This window comes from Penicillium cosmopolitanum (genome assembly GCF_028827165.1).
Source record: "Penicillium cosmopolitanum strain IBT 29677 chromosome Unknown utg000009l:1.0-9042332.0:1.0-9050551.0, whole genome shotgun sequence".
In the NCBI taxonomy this organism is placed as follows: Eukaryota; Fungi; Ascomycota; class Eurotiomycetes; order Eurotiales; family Aspergillaceae; genus Penicillium; species Penicillium cosmopolitanum.
The window spans coordinates 8160455-8181414 of record NW_026622679.1 but is presented as its reverse complement, the minus strand read 5'-3'; the positions used below and the strand labels follow the sequence as shown (position 1 = coordinate 8181414).

General features: G+C 50.4%; 8 protein-coding genes across 8 annotated transcripts; 4 read left to right on the top strand and 4 right to left on the bottom strand.

Moving 5' to 3' along the window:
• Window positions 1-454: 454 nt before the first annotated feature.
• Window positions 455-2167, bottom strand: N7509_011149 (URC4/urg3 family protein; the record flags this gene model as incomplete). The annotated part of the gene is made up of 4 exons (XM_056635786.1): window positions 455-550; window positions 597-1192; window positions 1264-1753; window positions 1832-2167. The coding sequence occupies 4 exons, from the start codon at window positions 2165-2167 to the stop codon at window positions 455-457; spliced, it is 1518 nt and encodes a 505-aa protein (XP_056486406.1).
• Window positions 2168-5160: 2993 nt separating this feature from the next.
• N7509_011148 (single-stranded DNA-binding protein) lies at window positions 5161-5835 on the top strand (the record flags this gene model as incomplete). The annotated part of the gene is made up of 3 exons (XM_056635785.1): window positions 5161-5453; window positions 5580-5668; window positions 5783-5835. The coding sequence occupies 3 exons, from the start codon at window positions 5161-5163 to the stop codon at window positions 5833-5835; spliced, it is 435 nt and encodes a 144-aa protein (XP_056486405.1).
• A 438-nt stretch (window positions 5836-6273) lies between these two features.
• Window positions 6274-7812, bottom strand: N7509_011147 (pheromone receptor; the record flags this gene model as incomplete). The annotated part of the gene is made up of 3 exons (XM_056635784.1): window positions 6274-6622; window positions 6685-7198; window positions 7254-7812. The coding sequence occupies 3 exons, from the start codon at window positions 7810-7812 to the stop codon at window positions 6274-6276; spliced, it is 1422 nt and encodes a 473-aa protein (XP_056486404.1).
• An 851-nt stretch (window positions 7813-8663) lies between these two features.
• Window positions 8664-10251, top strand: N7509_011146 (uncharacterized protein; the record flags this gene model as incomplete). The annotated part of the gene is made up of 2 exons (XM_056635783.1): window positions 8664-9040; window positions 9165-10251. The coding sequence occupies 2 exons, from the start codon at window positions 8664-8666 to the stop codon at window positions 10249-10251; spliced, it is 1464 nt and encodes a 487-aa protein (XP_056486403.1).
• A 767-nt stretch (window positions 10252-11018) lies between these two features.
• N7509_011145 (Dcp1 family protein) lies at window positions 11019-12056 on the top strand (the record flags this gene model as incomplete). Its single annotated transcript, XM_056635782.1, has 1 exon — window positions 11019-12056. One exon carries the CDS (start codon window positions 11019-11021, stop codon window positions 12054-12056), a length of 1038 nt encoding a protein of 345 aa, XP_056486402.1.
• Window positions 12057-12564: 508 nt separating this feature from the next.
• N7509_011144 (bifunctional triacylglycerol lipase/ester hydrolase) lies at window positions 12565-13848 on the bottom strand (the record flags this gene model as incomplete). The annotated part of the gene is made up of 2 exons (XM_056635781.1): window positions 12565-13107; window positions 13228-13848. The coding sequence occupies 2 exons, from the start codon at window positions 13846-13848 to the stop codon at window positions 12565-12567; spliced, it is 1164 nt and encodes a 387-aa protein (XP_056486401.1).
• A 1044-nt stretch (window positions 13849-14892) lies between these two features.
• N7509_011143 (SMEK family protein) lies at window positions 14893-18217 on the bottom strand (the record flags this gene model as incomplete). The annotated part of the gene is made up of 6 exons (XM_056635780.1): window positions 14893-15905; window positions 15969-16136; window positions 16195-16995; window positions 17059-17335; window positions 17555-17848; window positions 18104-18217. 6 exons carry the CDS (start codon window positions 18215-18217, stop codon window positions 14893-14895), a joined length of 2667 nt encoding a protein of 888 aa, XP_056486400.1.
• A 940-nt stretch (window positions 18218-19157) lies between these two features.
• N7509_011142 (DUF914 domain membrane protein) lies at window positions 19158-20598 on the top strand (the record flags this gene model as incomplete). Its single annotated transcript, XM_056635779.1, has 3 exons — window positions 19158-19387; window positions 19501-19691; window positions 19763-20598. The coding sequence occupies 3 exons, from the start codon at window positions 19158-19160 to the stop codon at window positions 20596-20598; spliced, it is 1257 nt and encodes a 418-aa protein (XP_056486399.1).
• Window positions 20599-20960: the final 362 nt, after the last annotated feature.

Genomic DNA, 20960 nt, shown 5'->3' with positions numbered 1-20960 from the left:
GGACATCGATGGTTGAGTCCGCCAACTGGCGACACGCGCTTAACCGTGGCAACGAGTGTTACGACATCTGGTGCAATGCATTGGGATATGGATTCTTGGTAAATATAGCCATGAAAAAAGTCACATGAGAATTGAAAAAAGGGGAGAAAACAGAATAAGGTGAAATCCTGGCTGTCACCAATATGGTAGAAAGTGGTATCCGGAAAGAAACGCAGATGTGTGCAGTGTAGCACACCATGCAAAAGGCCTCAGTCGGAAGAAGTGAACCGAGAATTAGAGCGCAACAAAGAAGAAGAGAAAGAAGAAGAAGAAAACGAAGAGGCCAATGATGAGAAGTGAGAAGTTCAAGGTCGTCAACAATTCATAAGGACCAGCACCAATCGAAAGAAGAAAAGAGGTGCGATTGGCGCCGGTCAGGTATCAATCATCCATTAAACTCATGCATAGTAGGGCATTAGAAGACGGTGCCGTCAGAACGGATCATAATAGGAGGCTCTTTTGTGTTCGGCCTGGAAACTTCGGCGATTTCACGACCACCCTGGGAGATAATCTGTTAAAAAATGAATAGCAAAAAAAGGAGAAGATGTTTGACAAACCTTCCAAGAACCAGCCTCGAGCATCTGAGCCAGTGTGAGCTGCTCCTCTGACCCAATAAGTCCCAGCTGTTGATTCACTTCTTCAAGCAGATCGTCCAAGAAGCCCACCGTTACAGCCCGCCATTCCACAATTACATCGTCATCGGTCGAGAAAAGGGGCACGACTTCCATATTCGGCTGACCTTTGATCTGGGCATTTTCCTTAAAAGCCTGGATGCCGCGCTCCATATCCGCTTCCTTTAAACTCAACAGTCCCATGTCGATGAGCAAGCCGCCATTGCGGTACTCCGGCAGCCCGGTCAAGAGCTCGCTGCCAGCGAAGTAGATGTGCATCAATTTAGACATGGGGACCATGATGGAGTAGCAGAGCCATTGGGTCAACTTGTGGAACGGGATGATGCTTTCCCACGTCTGCGCAGGTGGGGATGTCGGTAGGTCGGAGCATTCCCAGGCATCACCAATCGATACACCATCGATCTGGGTGCGGGATTCAGGCCAAATGGAGGATAGTCCGTCCATAAGAACTGTCCATAGAGTGGTGATTGGGACAATAGGGACGGAAGAAGCGAGAGTCGAGGGGTGACCGAGCAAGTAGTCTATTTAATGGACGAGTGTTAATTGACCGATCAAATCGCTTTCCTTGTTCCATTGATATGTGAGCACTCACCGAGCATGTTTCCAGGTCGAGCATCTACACCGAAGAAATCCTGGTTGTTCAGCGCATCTGACAGACGCACCAAGAGACCCGCACGACCTTCAATTCCAGCCAGCGAGTTCTGATCCGAGTGTTGCATCCCCTTGGCCAATTTTTCGACAGTGACCTTCTGTAATCCGGCGCCATCGACCTGACACGGTTCGGTCGGGTCACTGCTAAAGAGACCAGATTTGAACATCTCCAGACTGGCCACAGCCAGCCCTTCACTCCGGGAATAGACCTTGCCGGACTCCTTGGACTTGTAAGACCACTTGGTACCTGCGCCCGCGTCAAGAAGCACGGAGACCACAAAAAGGTCGATCAATCGACGAGTCCGCTCTTGGACGTCAACCCGGCTCGGCCACGATTGAAGCAGCTGGTTAATACGAGGGCGACCCCCGACATCGAAATGCTGCCAACGGCCATGTGGAGGGATGTTTTCATATTCTGGAGCATAGTCGCGCTGTCTAGGGTTAGCCTGTGGCCTGATCTGAAATGATCACATGGGGTGGTTAAGGGGGTGTTTAGTTTGTTTGTTTACCTTGATGATGGAGACGATGTAAGAAGCGGTCGCTTGAAACTTGGAGATGTCGACGTCGAAATGATTGAGCTGGTTGTTCTTTGCCTTTTCCAGGACAATGGTGGCACGATCACGTACGGCGTGAATGCTGCGCAGATAGGCGGCGGGGTCCAGGGCAGGGTCCGGGGGTTTAGCGATGGGCATCTCAGGGATTGAGGCGGGTAGGCCACTGCCTTTGTAGCCGGGGGATCTGAGGGAAGTGTTGGAGGTGCGGGCCGAGTTGACGGAAACAAAGGATTCCTGCTCGTCCCTGTCACTTTGGACAGAGGCCTTCGAGTTGCGCTTGAAGAGGCCCATTGCGCAGGTTTGGTCCCGGGAGGCCAAGTGGAGAAACGGTGATAGGTTGAAGAGGGGGATGCAGTTGCGCCCATCCAAGTCGAGAAAAACCTTTCCCACTCAGTATTTGTTGGTGTATAGCTGTCTTTGTATTTTTTGGTGTCTATTTTTTTTGGAATTGTTTTAGTGGTCTGGCGATTTTTTTTATCCCCTAACAGTCATGGGCGGGGCGGTCGGGCTGTTTGGAATCTAGGTCGGCGTTCAAGTGGGGTGGAGAGAATTAATAATTTGATCAAGGTTGCAGAGGTGGAGAGGAGAGGAGAGGAGAGGAGAGTAAAGATAGGAAGATAGGAAGAGAGAGAGAGAGAGAGAGAGAGAGAGAGAGAGAGAGGAGGTAGGTAGGAGGAGAAGAGGAAGAGAAAGAGAATCCCCTGAAAGGAAAAAGGTAGAGCGGGAGGTGGGGGAGGAGAAGGTTGGAAAGAACTCTCGATCTGCTGAGGATTGGAGGAAGGAACGACCAGAGGAGGGTCAGAGCCAGAGCCAGAGAGAGCCAGAGCCAAAGCTAGAACTAGAACTAGAACTAGAACTACACTAGTGTTGGCCAGAACTATGGAACGCAGGATCTTGTCTCCGTACGGAGTACTCAGAGCGATATCTTGGGTATAGATCGTACCGGATTTGACTCGAGATGAGACCAGTCAAGGCAATAGCTACAGAAAGGATCGTCATCGCGGTACCACATACTCTGGTACCCTAACTACTGACTAGTGGCGGCTAGTCAGTAGAGAACCTAGGGTATCATGGTACTGTACACTCTGTTAACTTATAGCTATACTCCATTGTCGTAGCTATAGCTATAGCTATAGCTATAGCTATGCCTATGCCTATGCCTATGCCTATACCTGTCACTGTCACCTTGCCTGCTAACTGCATCTCTGACTCGTGGAATTCACATGCTCCTGCCTCCCCCGATCTTCCACGGCGGTATTCCCCAGTCAGCACTAGCATCGGGGATGCAAGGGGCGGGGATCGCTTAATATAAATATAATAATTACAATTATAATTTAATATTAATATTCCCATCTCAATGTGATTTCATGCATTCCTTCAATGCTCATGCTCTTTGCTTTTCCCTAGATGATCGGAAGTACTATTCCGGCCTCTTGTCTGTTTTAATGTTTTTAGGGTTCTGATTGATCTATTCTTTCCATATCCTCTCTCTAATATACCAGTAGCTAGTAACTAGTAACTAATAACTAGTAAACTCCTATTACCCCTCTCTACCCCAAACTTCCGCCCTACCTGCCATCGGTCTCCTCTCGGTACTCCTACCCGTGCCACTCCGTACTCCCAGCATTCAGTATACTCCGGGCTAATGCGTGAAGCACGGACCGGCCAGCCTGTCGGGTCGTTTCAGGTGGTCGAACGGTCATTTCGGAGATTTCTGTTCCTGGCCTGTGCTGGCGAATCCTGTGCCCGGCGTCCACCGAGTACCTGGTACTTTTGTCCCGGTGATGACTGTTCCGTGGACTTCTAGATTCGAAGTTGCGAAGAAAGTGGCTAGCTCAAAAGGGATGACAGCTGCGAGCACGAGCATCCCCGTTCGTGTCAGGGGTCCACCAAGTCTGTCCTCCAATTCGTTACCGCGCGGCTCCTCTACCCGAGGGCTCCGTCTAGCGGAGTTCAAACTTTTCCGTTTCCCGTCTCGCCCCAGTGAGATCGGGGTTATTACGGTATTCTATCGTGGGTATGAGGAGGAATTGGATCCATGGATACTATCAATCGATCTATTGTTAGTGGACATTGATATTTATACCTACGAGTACTCCGTAGTACAGGTACATCGATATCCGTAGTCACTACTCCGTAGTACTTGTACTCATACCCATCTCTACACTAGTCTAACCCCCGTGTCCTGTATTGACACACAGTAAGCCACTTCGCTAAAATCGACCCATCTAGGCCGCCGTTAAGGCTCGGGACGGGAAATGAAAATCCAATTTCCCAATTCCTTGTCGGTGGGAATGCACGGTTCGGTGGGAGGCCCTAATATCTCCCCGACGGAGGGAACCGCGTGCAGAGCTCCACTCGCGTGGATTACCCTGCCTGTCATTTGCTATAAATTATGACCAGAAGAATATGTATTAAATAAAAATGAAAATGAAATCAAATTTTTTGACTTTTTTTAACTTGTTTGTTTATAATATTCCCCCCCTAGGCTATCAGTATTGTCGACGACGTCAATGGCTTCGCACTACCCGCGCTCTCGGACAGTGGAGATCTCGTCTCTCTCTCTGGCTCTCTCTGTGGACTGGAACTCGGACACTTAGATCCCAACTTTAATGGGCCAGCCGTCGGGAACTTGCGCGAGTACGACCTTGTCCCGGAAACGGCAGTCCTGAAGACTCTGCTCACTTTTGGTTGAACAAAATGACGGATGGTTTGTGCCGTACCCGAGTACAATGCCATTGTTGACAAGCTCCCAAGCTGCGACGAATTAGGAAGGTCGACTTTATATGAGGGTTTCGCCAAAGTTGACAGACTAGTCTAGACCTAGACTGATTCCTACAGAAGCACGGAGTAAGAAATCAATCCATGATGTCAGAACTACCAGCTAAGCTAAGCTGTTCCGTTTCATTAATTTCCAACTCCCAATTCGAGGTGGATCGTGTAGCTAGTAGCTCGTATCTCGGGCCTAACCCTGTCCAAATCATGCATACGCTTGATGCTTGGTATGAGCAACGACCAGTCAGAGTGTCCATACCTTCAGAATTAGTCAATTGATCCAAATAACCTTCTGCAGTCATAATCTCAATTTCAATGCCAATATCTGCATCTGTGTCTATGTCTAATGTCATACCTGCCACTCAGCTCCGCAGTCACATGACCAAACGCGCCCGCGCCCGCGCGACGTCAACCGCGCCCGCGCCTCCTGACTGCGACAGGCCAACCCTAAAGTACCAACACCAAAGACGACCATTCCTTCATCTTTCCATTTAATCCAAACCTTCAAAATGAACACCTTCGCTTCCATTCGCCCCACCCTTCGCCTGGCGGCCTCCGCCCCGACCATGGCCGCCCGCTCCTTCAGCTCCTCCGCAGCCCGCTCCGTCGCCCGCATGATTATCACCGGTCGTCTGGGCTCCGAGCCCGAGCTGTCCGCCACCTCCACCGGCCAAGATATCATCCGCTACTCCGTCGGCACGTCAACCGGAAGCCGTGACAAGCCACACACCAGCTGGTTCCGCGTCGCGACTTTCCTGCCTGAGGGCGCGCAGCGTGATTACATCCTTAGCTTGCCAAAGGGGTATGATTGATGCCCATGTCCATGCATCCACAGCTTGACCTCTCCCAAGAGGGAGGGCAACATGCGATACTATCATTATACAATGGCCTCAAGAGCTGCGCTAATGACTTTTTCTCATTTCTATAGAACCCTCGTTTACCTTGAGGGTGATGCCAGCATGCGCAGCTACGAGGATGCCGAGGGCCGCAAGCAGACCAGCCTCAGCCTTGTCCAGCGTACGTCTTATATACCATACCATACCCGCTACCATCCTACCTATACACATCCACTGCCAGGAATGCGATAAAGAGGAAAAGAGAATTTGTCACTTAACTAACATGATACTATAGGCCACCTTGATGTCCTGAAGCGCGGCACCAGCGGCGAGGAGGAGTCTCACTAAACTTTCCAATGGATTTTAACTTGCAACAACACATTTGGTGGGCTCTGATCTGATTGTTTCTTTTTGGGTGGAGTTCGCTGGGTGGTTGGATTGTTGGATGGATATCTATCTGATTTATTTGCTTTGTCATGTATGAGTATACCCTAAATACACCCCTTTCTATCACGATTGTTGCGTATGACCGAGATCTCTCGGAGTAATTATGCTTCCAAATATGCAGTAGTTAGGTATTTCTTTTTCGTCGTAGAGTGCTTGTATTCTTCGAGAAGGTTGAATATTGACATGGATGATAATTGATGATAGCTGATATGATAATTGCCGATCCTCCTTCAGTTCATATGATTAAACGAACGAAACACCAGGGCGCTATTCATGGAGATACAGAAAGATAATGCAAAACCTAGCACAAAGCTTCCCCCGTATTGATACAAAGCATCCCTAAATATGGAGTTCGCTCTGCTGGTGGATCACTTGTTTGACATGAATGAAGTCTTTCTTTTGCGGAGATGGGCTAGGTGTGATATCATCGCTAGCGCGGCTTTGACTGATTCCCGCCCAAGCGTTGGTGTATATTGTAGTTCCTGCTACGGGCAGATCATCCAGGAGCGTTTCATCGTTACGGCGATTTAGGACCATGCGGCGATTGAACGGTAGCCAGCGGCGGAACCAAGAGCGGGGTTGGCTCTCATTGCGGGCACGATGGGATGGGTACCGAGATTTGTCGATGCTGCCGAGTGTACTGCCGAGTGTATTTGTCTGCGACTGCTGGGAATTGCTTACATCACTACTGCAAAACCATTAGCCATCGATTGAATCGGGCTCTGTGGGGATGGTGAGAGATTGACATACCAAACAACAGGTTTTGTCTTCCAGAACAGTAGCTTAGATCGCTCACGAATAGTGCCAATGAGGGTGGTCGAGTTTGAGACGCCTGCAGGAGTATCGCTGTTTTGAGTGTCGAGAGGACGAACCACGCCGGGGAAACAGCAGCCTAAGCCGAGACACCAAAGGATCGTGCGGTAGATCTTGGTGGCATCGCGACCAAAGCCGAAAAACCCAAATATCACAAACCCCGCGGCGATCGGAGACCATCTATCAACATATACTTGGCCCTGGGTTGGGATTTTGACGATAGTGAACCACGAGGGGCCGTGGATTCGGCTCCACGAATATGGATGCCAAGGCAGTGAGTACTTCAGGCTGTAGTAGAAAGTGTAGAGCTCCACCGGAAGGATGCAGATGAGCAGAGTGAGCCCTAGGAACAAGAGGCGTAGGAATCGGGACTTGTTCAGGTTGCTTTGTGACGAGCGTAGAATCATCCCAAAGTCACTTCGGTATCGATGAAGGCGGATAAGTACGAGAACTGCGGTCTAGTCAGCTAGAATGTCAAAGATGCAAATGGTCGAAAGATGACGAACAGCAGTAGAAAGCTGCAATGAAACAAATCACGGGCGGCCAGACAAAGCACAGCGCAAAGCTGACCCAGCTTTCATCCAGATCAACCACGCAGCCCGAGATGGCGTAGAGTAGATAGCGATCCTTCTGCCATACAATATGAAGAGCCATCGATACCGCGGGAAGCAGACAGCAGAAAACGAGATCCATGATTCGGTTACGCCAGCGTTGCTTCCTGCTTGGGACCATGGTAGCGCGGCTGGTGTCTAGCACGATGGCCAGGCCGCGGAAGATACCTACTAGAGCTCCTGGAACGGCGAAGTAACCTCCTACCATAAACTTGACCTCGATATCACACAGACCGGTACCATCCCATGCCGACTCAAGGTCATCGTTTGGCCAGACCAAGGAATTGATGATGTTGAAAATATTCAACAGTATGTACCAGGAGACTAGGCTCATCATCGAGATATTGCGATTCTTTGCATGGAGAGCCAGTGGAGTGATCGACACTGTAATTGAGAGGAAGGATAACACCGGCAAAAGCACCGCTTGAGGGTATCGAGGAAATTCGGTGGTCATGATGGCGGAAGCCATGATCCCAGACCGGAGATAGGAGAGTCTTGGTAGAAAAGAACAGCAGTCTTCAAGATCGAACAAGAGCTTGGAGAAGAGAATTGATCCGGGAAGAAGAAGAGAAAGAAGAGCATATCTTCTCCCGGCCCTACATCAGGCCGCTGGCTGATGGAACGATCTCGTTTTGGATCATCAGAGACAGGAGCAGGATGATTCACAGATGTCATGTTGAAGCAGCCTAGATCAAGACATCATCGCACCGATGGGACGGAATTCCATCGACCGTCTATAGGATGGCGTAGTGTGTCTCGTCGAGAGAGCATGGTAAAGCAGACCCATGGTACAAGGAGGAGGAACCTAGCCATTGAAGTAGACACAATAGAGGTAATGATCAAAGAGGAATCGGATCGTCAAAGAAAGTCAGGGTTATTGAGGTCTAGAAGGGGTTGTGGAAGCCATGCCTAGTTTGGGGCTCAATACGCTTATTGAGCCCTGGAAACGGCAACTAGCAGCATGATGGTAGAGATGACTTGGATCGGAGGGCGATGATCAAGAGAAGTGCCATTTTTAATTACTTTCTCCATGTTGAAAGGTATTTCGAGCTGCAGTGAATGTATCGATGACAGATAGACAGATAGACAGATGGTAAAAGGGAGGAGATGGGAAGTGATGAAGGTGGCAGCCATTCAGGCAGCACCCGCGCAGCTGCAGCTAGATCGACCTCGGCTGCGTAACGAACCCCTCCACTCCTCACGGTGAACTCTTTCCCACTCCCCCGGACTGGTCTCGCCTTTGGCTTGGTTTCGCTTATACTATCTCTATGATACAAGTACTTCGTACTTCGTACATGCTGAATCATGGCTGACCCCCCTTCGCCCTCTACTTCCCGCCCGGCTTTGATGCGCCGCCGTGTCCCAGCGCGTGCAGCCACATTCGTCGAGGGAATGCCCATCCCCGACTGGCCCCAACGTCGTAACTCAACTCTATCCGATTCCATCTCAGAGGCCCGCAACTCTATCCGATCTTCGACCGATGATCTGTTTTTACCCCGTGTCGCCAAAGGCAAAGACCCCGTCGCTACGGAGGAGTCGCATTGGCACTCCACACCACTCGGTCTGGCCCTGCTGCCAGCTATCGCTGGCGTTTTCTTTCATGATGGAAGCGCATTTGTGACCGACGTGACGCTATTGGTCTTGGCCGCGATCTTCCTGAACTGGTCCGTTCGGCTACCTTGGTACGTTCTCTCCCTGCTTATCAGCATTGAACTATCCTATAGTATGGGTATAGATAGCGATTCCCATCTATACCAACCCTATACGGGTACCCCACTGGTATAAAGACACTGACGTCAGTACTAGGGACTGGTATCGCTCAGCCCAGACTCTTCAGAGAGAGCAGGCTGCATTGAATACAGTATCGGAGTCTCCACTCGAGGCGGATTTGAAAGAAGAAGACGAGGAAGATGATGACACCGTTGAATCTCCGGGCGATACGCAGCTTCCAAAACATCGCCATCGCCATCACCGCGCATCGGCCCAGGCAGAGGCCACAAAGGAACTCCAAATACATGAACTAGCCGCCCTAGCAGCATGTTTCATATTCCCAGTTGTCGGCACCTGGCTCCTTCACGCCATCCGATCCAGTCTTTCAAGACCTTCAGAGGGCCTCGTCTCGAACTACAACCTCACCATCTTTCTACTGGCTTCTGAAGTGCGCCCATTCTCTCATCTACTTAAACTCGTGCAAGCCCGTACCCTCCACCTACAGCGCATCGTAGCATCGACCTCGGCCGAAGACGCAATTGACCACGAAAAAGTCCAAGATCTCACGAAACGACTTGAAGAGCTCGAAGCGCATGTCGCCGAGGCCGCGGCCGAACGTCTCTCCTCACCCCATGCCCACGGTCAATCTAAATCAGAATATGCAGAGTTAAGCGACGCTCCGTCCCTTCTTACACAAGCGGTAGTCGAAAGCCGCCGGGCAATGCAGCCCGATATAGAAGCGCTAAACCGCGCCGTCCGCCGCTACGAGAAACGCACTGCCCTCTCTACCTTAAACACAGACACCCGCTTCCAGCAACTCGAAGCAAGCACCCGCGACGCTATCGCTTTAGCAGCGGCAGCCCAGCGATCTAGCGCAGCGCGCAAATCAAGCTATGCATTCATTCTGGTCGACTGGGTCTGTGCCTGCATCGTCGTCCCCGCTCAACTAGCCATGTCTATCCTGAATCTCCCCGGTCGCGCTGCCTCCTGTTGTGTCACGGCTGCTCGCCGTATGATTGGGCGTCCCGCGCCTACTTCCAAGTCGCGACCCCGAAGCGGAAAAAGTAAAGGTCTGCAGGCTGGTAACGGGTCTAGGTTTCGGTCGAAGTCACCTCCACCTCGTACGCCGATTGTGTCACCGCTAGCACAGCATATAGCGAGTGGTAAGGGGGCGATTCACTAGGCAGGTCCTGTGAGAGATAAGCAGGTCTTCATTCGTTTACCTCTTGTTGAGGAGATCATATCTTTTTCAGGCTATCATTAATTGGGGTTGGAGTTTACATACTTGATTCAATTTCTTTATTCCTGGCACCTTGCATCCTTCGCACTGGTATCAAACGCGCACTACCTGGCGGGTCATATGTATACATACCTTCATTCTTTCGGTTACATCTAGTGTAATTTTGTAAATTCAAGTTTTCTATCTTTGTCCATAGGGTTCACTCTTTGGTAGATGTTAGATGATACTAGTATTACAAACATTGGCGATCATAAGTAACGGAAGATGAAAGGCATGGGGCTCCATAGCCGCAATCGGCCCAGGAAAAGTAATGGTACTAGTAAGATTACTATATCAGTGTAGATCACCGGTGTTGGAGACTCTATAAACATTCTACTACTAAGAACTAGGATCAAATGACTCTAGCTAGGTTGATTGCGGCCACTATGTAGTACGGAGGCAGAAGGCGGAGAGTAGAGCTCCCACTGCGATGACGATATGCGGCACTCCGCTCACCTTTTGGCTTTCCACAACCTCCAATCCTACCAGTCCCACCAACTTCCTCCTCCTCCACCACCTCATTCCTCCCCACCATCCATCCTCCGCCGAGATGAGCACCCGCAAAGGTCGACGGAATAATAACCCCCCACGGCCATCCCCAGCACAATAATCAAAGCCAACACCCTAACCCTCAACTGACCGACTATGAATCCGACGCCTACTTCTCCGACATGCAACACCAACAAGCTCAAGCTGCTGCCGCTGCCGCAGCAGCAGCAGTAACAGCCGCAGAAGCACCCTCTCGCTCTAACGAGGAAATCAATCTCTCCGTAATCCGCCGCCATAATCCTTCCGTGACCGCAATCATCTCCCTAGCACCCTACGTCGTCGTCTACATTTTCAGCCCAACAACCAAACAATGGGAGAAGAATGGCGTGGAAGGAAGCCTCTTCGTCTGCCAACAAACGCCAGGACGACTCGGCGAAGACCGATACACAGCCTTCGTACTCAACCGCCGAGGCCTTAACAACTTCGACCTGCCCTTAACAGACTGCGACAACGTCGAGATAACAGAGGAGTACGTGATTCTAAAAGCCGACGAAAGCCCTGAAGGCGAAAAAGGCGAGAATGGAATCGCCGACCCAATGAACCCTCAACACGGCCGAGCAGCAAACGGGTCCAACAGCCCAGCCGACGTCCGAATCTACGGTCTGTGGATCTACTCCGAGCCCCCGCCAAACTCGACCGCCGAAACGCGCACCATCAACGCCCAATTAATCCTAGAATGCGCCGCACACGCCGGAAACAGCCTGAAGCTCGCGCAGGAACGGCTCGAGGCGATGCGCCAAAACGATCTCCAAGTAGCCGCAGCTGCGGCGGAAACCCAGGCTCCCCCGCTAGAGGAAATACAGGCTAGCGTGCCGATGGGTAGACAAATATCGCTGAAGGATCTGTTTGGGCAGCAGCGGGCGCAGGATGATGGATGGAGTGTGCGGGCGCATCATATGAGCCCGGCAGAGATTCAGATGCAGATGCAAATGCACCAACAACAACAGCAACAGCAACAACAGCACCAGCACCAGCACCAGCACCAGCACCAGCACCAGCACCAGCCGGGTATGGCGCCACCGCCGCAACATTATCCGCAGCCGGGCCATTATCCGCAGCAGCATTATCCGCAGCAACAGGCATCCCAACCACCCCCGCAGCCTCAAGGCGATGTACTTGGAGATCTGTTCCGCCGAGCGGGTCTAGCGTACCAGGGGTAATCAATGGACAGGGATGCTAGAAGGCTCAAGGTGTTGGTGTTATGGCGTTTCCTTTGGATTCGATTCTTAATTTGAATTGGCGGTATTACACAGCATTTCAACACCAAGGCGCAGGGATTTTTGACTTATTCTTTACGACGCATCTATAACCACTTCCTCATCATTCACGAGGCGCCAACGTACGTTTGAGATACCCACTGTTGTTGTGGTTAGCCAAGTAGCTAGCTGCACAAAATGACATTTCGTCTCTTCTGGCGAGTTTTTGACCTAAACCTACCAACTCCACGCCAGTCTGGGAGGTTGAGTAAATTTTGTAGTTCTAGCTGAATACTGAGGCGAGAAGACGTACTGTATAAGCGAGTAAGGTAGGTACTAGCTCCCCTTCAGAAGACAGAGACCAGGGCGATCAATAAGGTAGCGCCACTGTAGTCTAATTGTATACAATCTCTTTAATCATCCCAGTAACTTTACGAGCCATGATCTCGTTATGCTCTTTGTGAAGTTAGTATCAGCAGGATTCTACCGAGCGCCACAAGATGATGGTAACAACACGAAGGCGAAACTTACTCAAACAAAAGGCATGCGGCAACCCCTCTTCACAAACGAACATCTTCGGCCCAAGCCCATCCTTACACCCCTTTAATGCAATAATCTCATCCCGGGTCTTTTCCGCAACCCAATGGTCATTCCGTCCAAAGTAGAAGAATAGCTTAGCGACAGGGTCGCGAGTGGAAGAAACACCCCAAACATCATCCGTCCATTTATCGGTCGTGATAGAGGACATCTCGTCAGCAGCCATATGTCTAAGATGATCGGTATCGTCAGTTTCGCAAGAAATCAATATATTGGGAACAAAGAGACTTACAGAGCCTGTCGTATCGCCACCTGGACTCTTTAAGAAAGTAAATGTCGTTTCGAGAGCGTGTGGTGGTGGGCTTCTCATCACTGCCCGAATGGCGCTTTTCAAGATCGAGTCCGGGAGAATGAAGGTGAGGAGTCGAGCGAAGAAACTCACAACCAGGGCAAATTGCGGGATAATCGAGAGAAGGGTCTGTTAAGTCGATTAAGTTAGCTATTATTGAGTAAAGCCACGTATTTTGCCTTCCATTCCCCCATCTATGTGTGTGTGTGTGTGTGTGTGTGTGTGTGTTGAATATGATTGGATCCATACCGTCAATTTTTGTCCCGAAGGAGAAGCAGAGATATCCATCACCGTCGGAAACAGCATGATGCCGCCAATAATGTCGAAGTCAGGGGTATTGTCTGTCCCATCAGATTGAGACTCTGTCATAGTTTCACGGTGTCGTCTCAGAATTTCCAGGGCCATGTACGTCCCGACAGAATGTCCAATCAAGATAACCCTCTGCTTCTTCCCAGAGGAAATATTCCGCATCAACTGGTTTAACTTCCCCTGAACAAAAGAAATTTGTTCTTCCAGGTTGTAGAGTTCGCGGCTTTCCCCATTACTCTTACTCTTGTTCTGGCGGCCATTGGGAGACGAGGAAGATTCTTCGGATGAACGATGGTTCTGACTCTGTTCGGTTATTTCAAACCCGCCAAGACTGCACCCGTAGATCCGAAATGAAGTTTGTGACACTGGTTTCGGGGTAGAGCATTCTTTTTCTTCTTCTTCACCCTGGTCTGCTGCTAGGTGTTTCGCTAGCAAAGACAGGAAGGGGTGGTAGTAGCTGATCAAGCCGGGGTTCCCCGAAATGAAAAAGATAGTTGTATCGGCTTCGCTTTCGTCCCCTGCATATGTGCAGAAGACATTCTTTGTAACCCGGGACTCCATCACAATGGGGGATTCTGCTATCAATTGGAATTCGCAGGATTGGCGACCCCGTCGTTGTCGTCTATTATCAAGGTTGAAACACGACGAGGGGGATGTATGTTCTGCAATCAGATATTAGCAAGTCTCACGACAGACCCAGTCTGAGTTAACCGTCAATTGATTGACCAAACCTATTCTTTTATGCAAAAAGCCAGCTGCGCCGAGGTGTAGTTGGAGAAGGTGAGGTTGCGGAGCCGAGTGGATCCCATCCCATGTGAGCCGAGTTTGATTTGATGGTCCTACCGGACGCAAGGTCCAACCACGATCTACAACGGCGAGCATGCCGACGGATCTTAACTTTTAAGGTTCCCCTGAACCGGTGGGGTAGTTTCCAATGTTTATTCTCGGATATTAGCCGGTTGGTCTTATCCTGATCTTGGTCTGGGTTACTGCGTATACATACGATATAAGACCTGTGAAGGGTTGTGCCCGTTGATCTACGACCCAATTACAAGGAGAATCGTGAGATGCAAGATAGATTGCAATTGGTCCCAACTCCATTCCCATACCCAAAGCTCCTCCCCTGGAACCACCAGGTTTCTAACCCCAAAGAAATAAAGATAAAAGATAAAAACAGAGAGAAGAAAAGGCACGAAGCCAATTCCAATGCATTGCCCGGACGCCAGCAAAGCGCAATGTACATCATTCGTCCCAGCAATTCTCACCATCAGAGACCGCGGGTTTGAGAGAGAAAAAAGCAATGAAAACTTCACGCTCAAAAGATGAGAAGATGAGAAGAGTCGAGGGAGCAAAAAGAGGCGGCGCAAGAAAAGCCCATTATAGGTCGAAAGGAGAAATGGAAATGGAAATGGTGACCGCCAGAGAACGACAACAACATGGCAATGGCAACGGCAGCGGGAGTAAAGGGGGTTCAAAAGCACAGGCCTGGAAATCCCCGCGCTATGTCTGGTATCGAGCTCGAATCAAAACAAGATAGGAAGAAACGCTGCTGAACGTGCGAAAATCAACTCAATGCGCGACTGCGCAGAATCGGAATGGAAAGAATTAACCGTCTTCATCGCCTTGACTGTCGTCTCTGTTCTCTTTCTCATTGCCATCGGTCGACACTTCTGTGCACGATTTGTCGGCTTCGGTAGTGGCCGTTTTGGCCGGGCCTAAATTGATGGCAATCCTCTTGGGGGCTGCACTGGCAATACCACTCAAGTTGCCAGCGCTTTTCTCCGAGCCTGTTGACCCGATAGACAGATTTTTCTTGCGGTTGAGGATCCCGGCACTAGAATTGCTGCTGGTGGAGCTGCGACGCTTTGGTCCCGCCGCGAGCTTGACTAGTTCATCTTCGTCTTCATCATCACGTCGACGTTTCTCTGCAAGTCGTTCGGGGGCCGGGGGTGTCTGGGCTGGCGAGGGAGGGTTTGAGCCTGCTTCCTCCTCGACATCAGCAACACTCAATGGCTCACTCTGAGCATGGTTTGCGACGTCGTCAGGTTTGGTGGTGTCCATAGTATCCTCGTCGTCATCATCATCAGGATAATCCACCAATGGCTTGACCATGAGAGGACTTGATCCGTTTGGTGTCCCAACCGCTAGAGAGCCGCGATCGTCTTGAGTAGTCCATTCGTCTTCATCGTCATCATCACCCGCCTCAAAGTATCGCTCCTCGTCAGCATCTAACCCCTTAACGCCTTGCCAGCGTTGGCCATTCAAGGGAATTCTGCGCGCTGAACTTGCTTCTTCTTGGCTGAACAAGGTGGAATCAGCCTCAGCCTCGTAGCCTTGGAGCTGTTCAAAGCGGATGCACAAGCTTTGGAATGTGTCCACATAGGTAATTTGCTCGAGCTTCTCACGATACTTCTCTACCACATGTAGTATGAATGGTTTGATATTTTCCCGTTTGATGAATTCAAATAGCTCAAGGCAAGCCGAGTTGAGCAAATTGTCACGCGGCATGGTCTCCAGAACAATGTCCAGAATCAAGCCAAAAGTGTTATTGCGTGTCATTAAGGCTTGGTAGAAGGTGTCTTGGAGGCTGATCAAGGTACGGAAGAATTTAAGAGCAACTGTCATGTAAGATTAGCCTGAGTTCTGCGGGGGCTACACTTTATTTATCAACCATATCTTACCTAGCTTCAGGTGTTTTTGAGGAGCTGTGAGAAGCTGAGCGACTCGAGGAGCGAGGGATTCGCTTTGAATGGAATTGCGCGTCCGGAAAAGATGCTGGCGAACAAAGAAAGTGAGAATATCGACAAGATGCGCGTATAGCGTAACTTCTTGGAACGTCAAATCATCAACTAAATATAGGTTAGTGTCAAGCTACATCGTGCAGGAAATGAATGCAGGAAATCTCACGAGATTCGCGGTCAGCAAGCTGTTTAAGAGGCTGGAAAATTCGTTTGGAAGACTCGTCGAAGTGTTGTTGAACAAATGCGTCGGAGAGAAGATTGGAAGAACGGAGTTTGAAGTAATCGGGACCAGCCCGACCAAGAGGGTCCTGCAGGGGTATCTGAGGGTCAAGCAGGATTTTAATGGCATCGGCTAATTGGTTTTTGACACCGAGATCGGTCTCGGCATGCAGCAGGTCTATCAGGGTATCGGTAAGGGGGGTCTTCTTCTCGTTGACAGCTTTCAACATGTATCCGCGCATCATCACCGGATCATGATCTAGCAGCGCCACCAATATGTCGATTCCAGTCGTGCGCATAGCTGGGTTCGGGTGCTTCACAGCAAACGCGATGACAGCGAAGAGGCCGTGACTGATAAAGTTGGCAAATAGCTGGGCACGCGAGGGAGCTTGCAGATTCTTCGCAATGGCAGCGCATTGGTGGAGGAACTGCACAGCATCATCCTTACGCTTGGCGTCGGCATTTCTGGGATCGAAGACGGAAAAGAGTTCTCGGAGGAAAGGAGCGTTCGCTTGAATGTGATTGACGATTTCCATTTGGTTGAAGAAAATCAAAGAGTTCAGGACGGAGAAGGTCGGATCGTCCAGAATCCGGGCGAGAACCACGTCCTTAAGGTATTGTAATCGCCAGGTACTTCGGATCTTCCTGCGGATCAACGGGTCTCTGATGGGAACAACTTCCTTGTAACGCGACTGGTCCGCTAGGTACTGTCGATGATTTGCTTTGAGCGCTGGGAATTCGGGATCATCTGCGGGTATAAAATTAGCTTTGCGGTTTCTTCACAGCTGGTTGATAAGGGCGAGCCACATACATTCCAGAGCCCCGACAACTCCCAAGATGATTTGGTCTGCAACCACGGTCTCAATGATGGTGTTATCGTTCAAAAGAATAAGGGATTTCATGATATTGCATAGTCGGTGTAGGTCGATCAAGCTTTCGAGATCTTCGGCCATGGTGACCAAGGGGACTAGCTTGCCAATGTACTCGTCCCGGATGATGAACTTGGATAGCGCGTCGCGACCAGGTTGCGTCATACTGGCGGCCCGTACAATCTGCTCGATTTCGGGGGAGGTTGCCCAATTCCGGGGCTGGTAATATGATCGATTGGTAGCTTTCGAGGTCATCGGAGAGTGCATCATCTATCACGGGTGGATCACCTTCGAGTTAGACACGTCGCGTGATTCATCTTCGGACAATACTCTTACCGGCAGTTGCTAAACTAAGAAGCTGTTGTTGAACTGTATGCACGAATTCCCTGCGATTCCAATGGTGGTCAGTTCCTGTCTCGATGTGGGCGCGCCACGCACACCGCGGAGAAGCGTTGGAAGCGCGAAGCGCCTTACCAGATCACCGCGCATCCTTCGGCCTCTTGGAAGCTCAGCGCCATATCCGTGCCGTTCTGCTCCGTCCATACAATCAAGGTCTCTGATCGCGTGATACAAGTCAGTCAAAACATACTTCATCGTCGGTGATACGAGTTGGGCGGATGCAGTGGGACAGAAACCTTGCTGTTTTTGATAGCCATCGTCCTTGAGAATCTTGGTTTCCAACAAGACACGATTGGGTTCGTCTTCGGATTCGACGAATATTCGGGGGATTTCCTACAATCGGAGCGCGCACGGGGTCAGTTTGGGCCGGGAAGCGAGTGAGTGTGCAGGGGGGGAGGGAGAGAATGGGTAGTGCGATAATGCGATGATCTCATGCGCCCGAGGGGGAGAGAAGTCGCGCGACGGCCGGCGCGAAGGCGCAGGGACGCGGAAATGAGGCGGAGATGATGGGAAAAGTCGCGGAGAAAAGGCAGAGAGGCATTGCCGGGCTCGAGAAGGGAGTGAAGGACCGGGGAGGTGAGGTCTTACATCGAGGACCTGGCCGGTGCAGAAACCAGTGCCGCGGTCAAACCAGTCATTATCCCTCAGTTCGTAGACCTTGACACGTTTGCGACCGTCGGGTGGCTGAAGCTCCATGGCCATGATCCGGGCACAAAAGACCGGGGCCTCTCCAGAATGGGCGATGGGTGGTGGTGGTGGTGGGGGGAGGCCGGAGGTTGAAGATGTGATGGAAGAGTCTGCGGAGGGGATGACGGAAGGGAAGGACAATCTTGGAGGATCCGAAGGGGGAGGCTCCACCGGGGGAGATAGGAGTATTCTATACTCCATGCTATACATCCATTTATTACATTTAGTACAGCAGTATAGCAGTAAAGGAGACCATAATTAATACTTAGTAATTAATTATAACTAATCTAGCTACTATCTTATTTCTTTATTTACCAACACCCTAAATCCCTAATGGTAAGGGTGCCAATATTTATGGTGTAGATAGTGTACCTTAAGTGTGGCAGGTACAGAGAGTGTACCTATAGGAAGTACCGAGGTACTACCAGTACACACTACTAGTATACCAATACCCGTATGTACCTTCAAGTACCTCACACTTTGCATACGCGCAAGTACCCGCAGTACCTCCGGGAATGCCTGATCCCCCTAAATAACCTTCCGCCGAACCTTCGATTGGCCTTCTAAGAATACCATTATGGATACCTGAAGGGCGCCTGATAATTCAGGTTGACTTGGTCAGTACTCCGTGCCTCCACTCCACTCTACTGTTCGTACGCTACGACACCACACTAAACTAGCATGGCAGATTCTGCTACCCGATCGGGAAAGGTTCCAGACCGCAGCGCCTTCGCGCTTTTTCTTTCCTTCTTCTCTCTCTCTCTCTCCTCCCCTCTATTCACCCCTCATCCGATCACGAGCGACTTCTGGGAGTTTTGCGCTCGTACATTCGGTTAGAAAGCTCCCTCTCCAATCCTCCATCCATCTCCACCGCAAGCGGCCTGATCTGCGCTGCGCGCATATACATCGGAATCTCTCCCAAAAAAAACCCCCGCTTTTACTTCCACCCAGCATCATGTCCAACTCCGACACCAAAGATCAGGTCACCGTGCAGGCCGCGACTACCGAGGCCACAGAGGTCATCTCGCAGTCTTCGCTGCCCAAAGATCCCTCGGTGGCAATCATGAAGAACCCAACTGAGGAGGATGCCTCCTCTGTAGACCCGGCAGACCAGATCGAAAATGAAAAACAGGGTTTCTGGGCTTTCTTCAAGACCAAGGAGTTCTATATTATCTTGGCTCTAGGGTAAATCCCCCACTTTCCTACTTTCCTGCATTGGTGCCCGCCGTGGCGCCAATCCATGCAACTCCTCTCCCTAAAACATAAAGATGTAAATAATCTGACCATTTGGAATACAGACAACTCCTCGCAATTGCCAATACTTCGACAAGCACTTTCACCACGCTTCTCGGCGAGGAGGGCTGGGCCATCCCCACTTTCCAGACCCTTCTGAACTATCTGCTGCTCACTGCTATCTTCACTCCTTACACGATGTACCGTTACGGCCTTAAGGGCTGGTTCCAATTGTGCTGGCGTGACGGCTGGAAATGTACGTCCTCTGCACTCTGCACCCTATCATACCGAATCACCAGACTGATCAACTAACTCCTCTCCTTTCAGACATCATTCTTGCTTTCTGCGACGTAGAGGGAAATTACTTTATCGTGCTGGCATACCAATACACCACCATGCTGAGCGCGCAACTGATCAACTTCTGGGCAATTGTCGTTGTGGTCGTCATTTCATTCCTTTTCCTGCGGGTGCGCTACCATATCTCCCAAATCGCCGGTATTGTCATCTGTATCGGTGGAATGGGTGTACTGATTGCCTCCGACCACATCACCGGTACAAACGGCGGAGACATCTCCAGCGGCCATCAGCTAAAGGGCGACCTGTTCGCTCTACTCGGCGCATCCTTTTACGGTCTCACCAACACCGCCGAAGAATACTTCGTCAGCACGCGGCCCGTGTACGAGGTCCTGGGCCAACTTTCGTTCTACGCTTGTATCATCGACGGCGTCCAGTCCGCTATCTTCGACCGCGGCAATTACAGCACTGCTACCTGGGACGGCAAGGTCGGCGGTTACCTCGTCGGTTTCACCCTGTGTCTGACTCTGTTCTACTGCTTGGCCCCGTTGCTCTTCCGTCTGTCTTCTGCGGCCTTTTTCAACGTCTCCATGCTCACCATGAACTTCTGGGGTGTCTGCATTGGCGTCAAGGTCTTCCACTATAGCATCCACTGGATGTACCCTATCGCTTTTGTCCTGATCATTGTTGGTCAGCTGATTTACTACCTCGGTCAAAGGGCCATGGCAGAGGCGCGGAAGCCTTGGTTAGGCAAAAATCAGGAACGTGGCGTGGCGGGTCTTTTCACTGCGAAGCAGCGTATCGAGCATGTCGCGCCCACAGGCTCAGATCCCGAGCGTCGGCCTTCTGCCAACAATAGCACTGTCTAAGAGGTAAATCTCTGTTGGCAGGTGCTGTTTGTTACACCTCTGGTCCAATTTTATTTTCCCTTTTTTGGGTTTTTTTTAAATCTCGATACGGGCATTTAAAGGGTAATAGGATACATCATAAAGCGCATGTATACCGAACCATTCGACCGGTTTAAATATAGACGGTGATTGGTTTCGGCTATCTTGGATACACGGTGACTTGATCTTCCTTGCGACTCAGAGGTTGTTTTGCTCATGCAGGTGTTAATATTTCAAGTGTTAATATTTAATTCTTTAACGACTTCAATCTATCTTTTTTGCTTGATTTGAGGTGCCTGCTCCCATAATAGATCTTCCAACCACTGGCAGTTAAATAAAGCTAG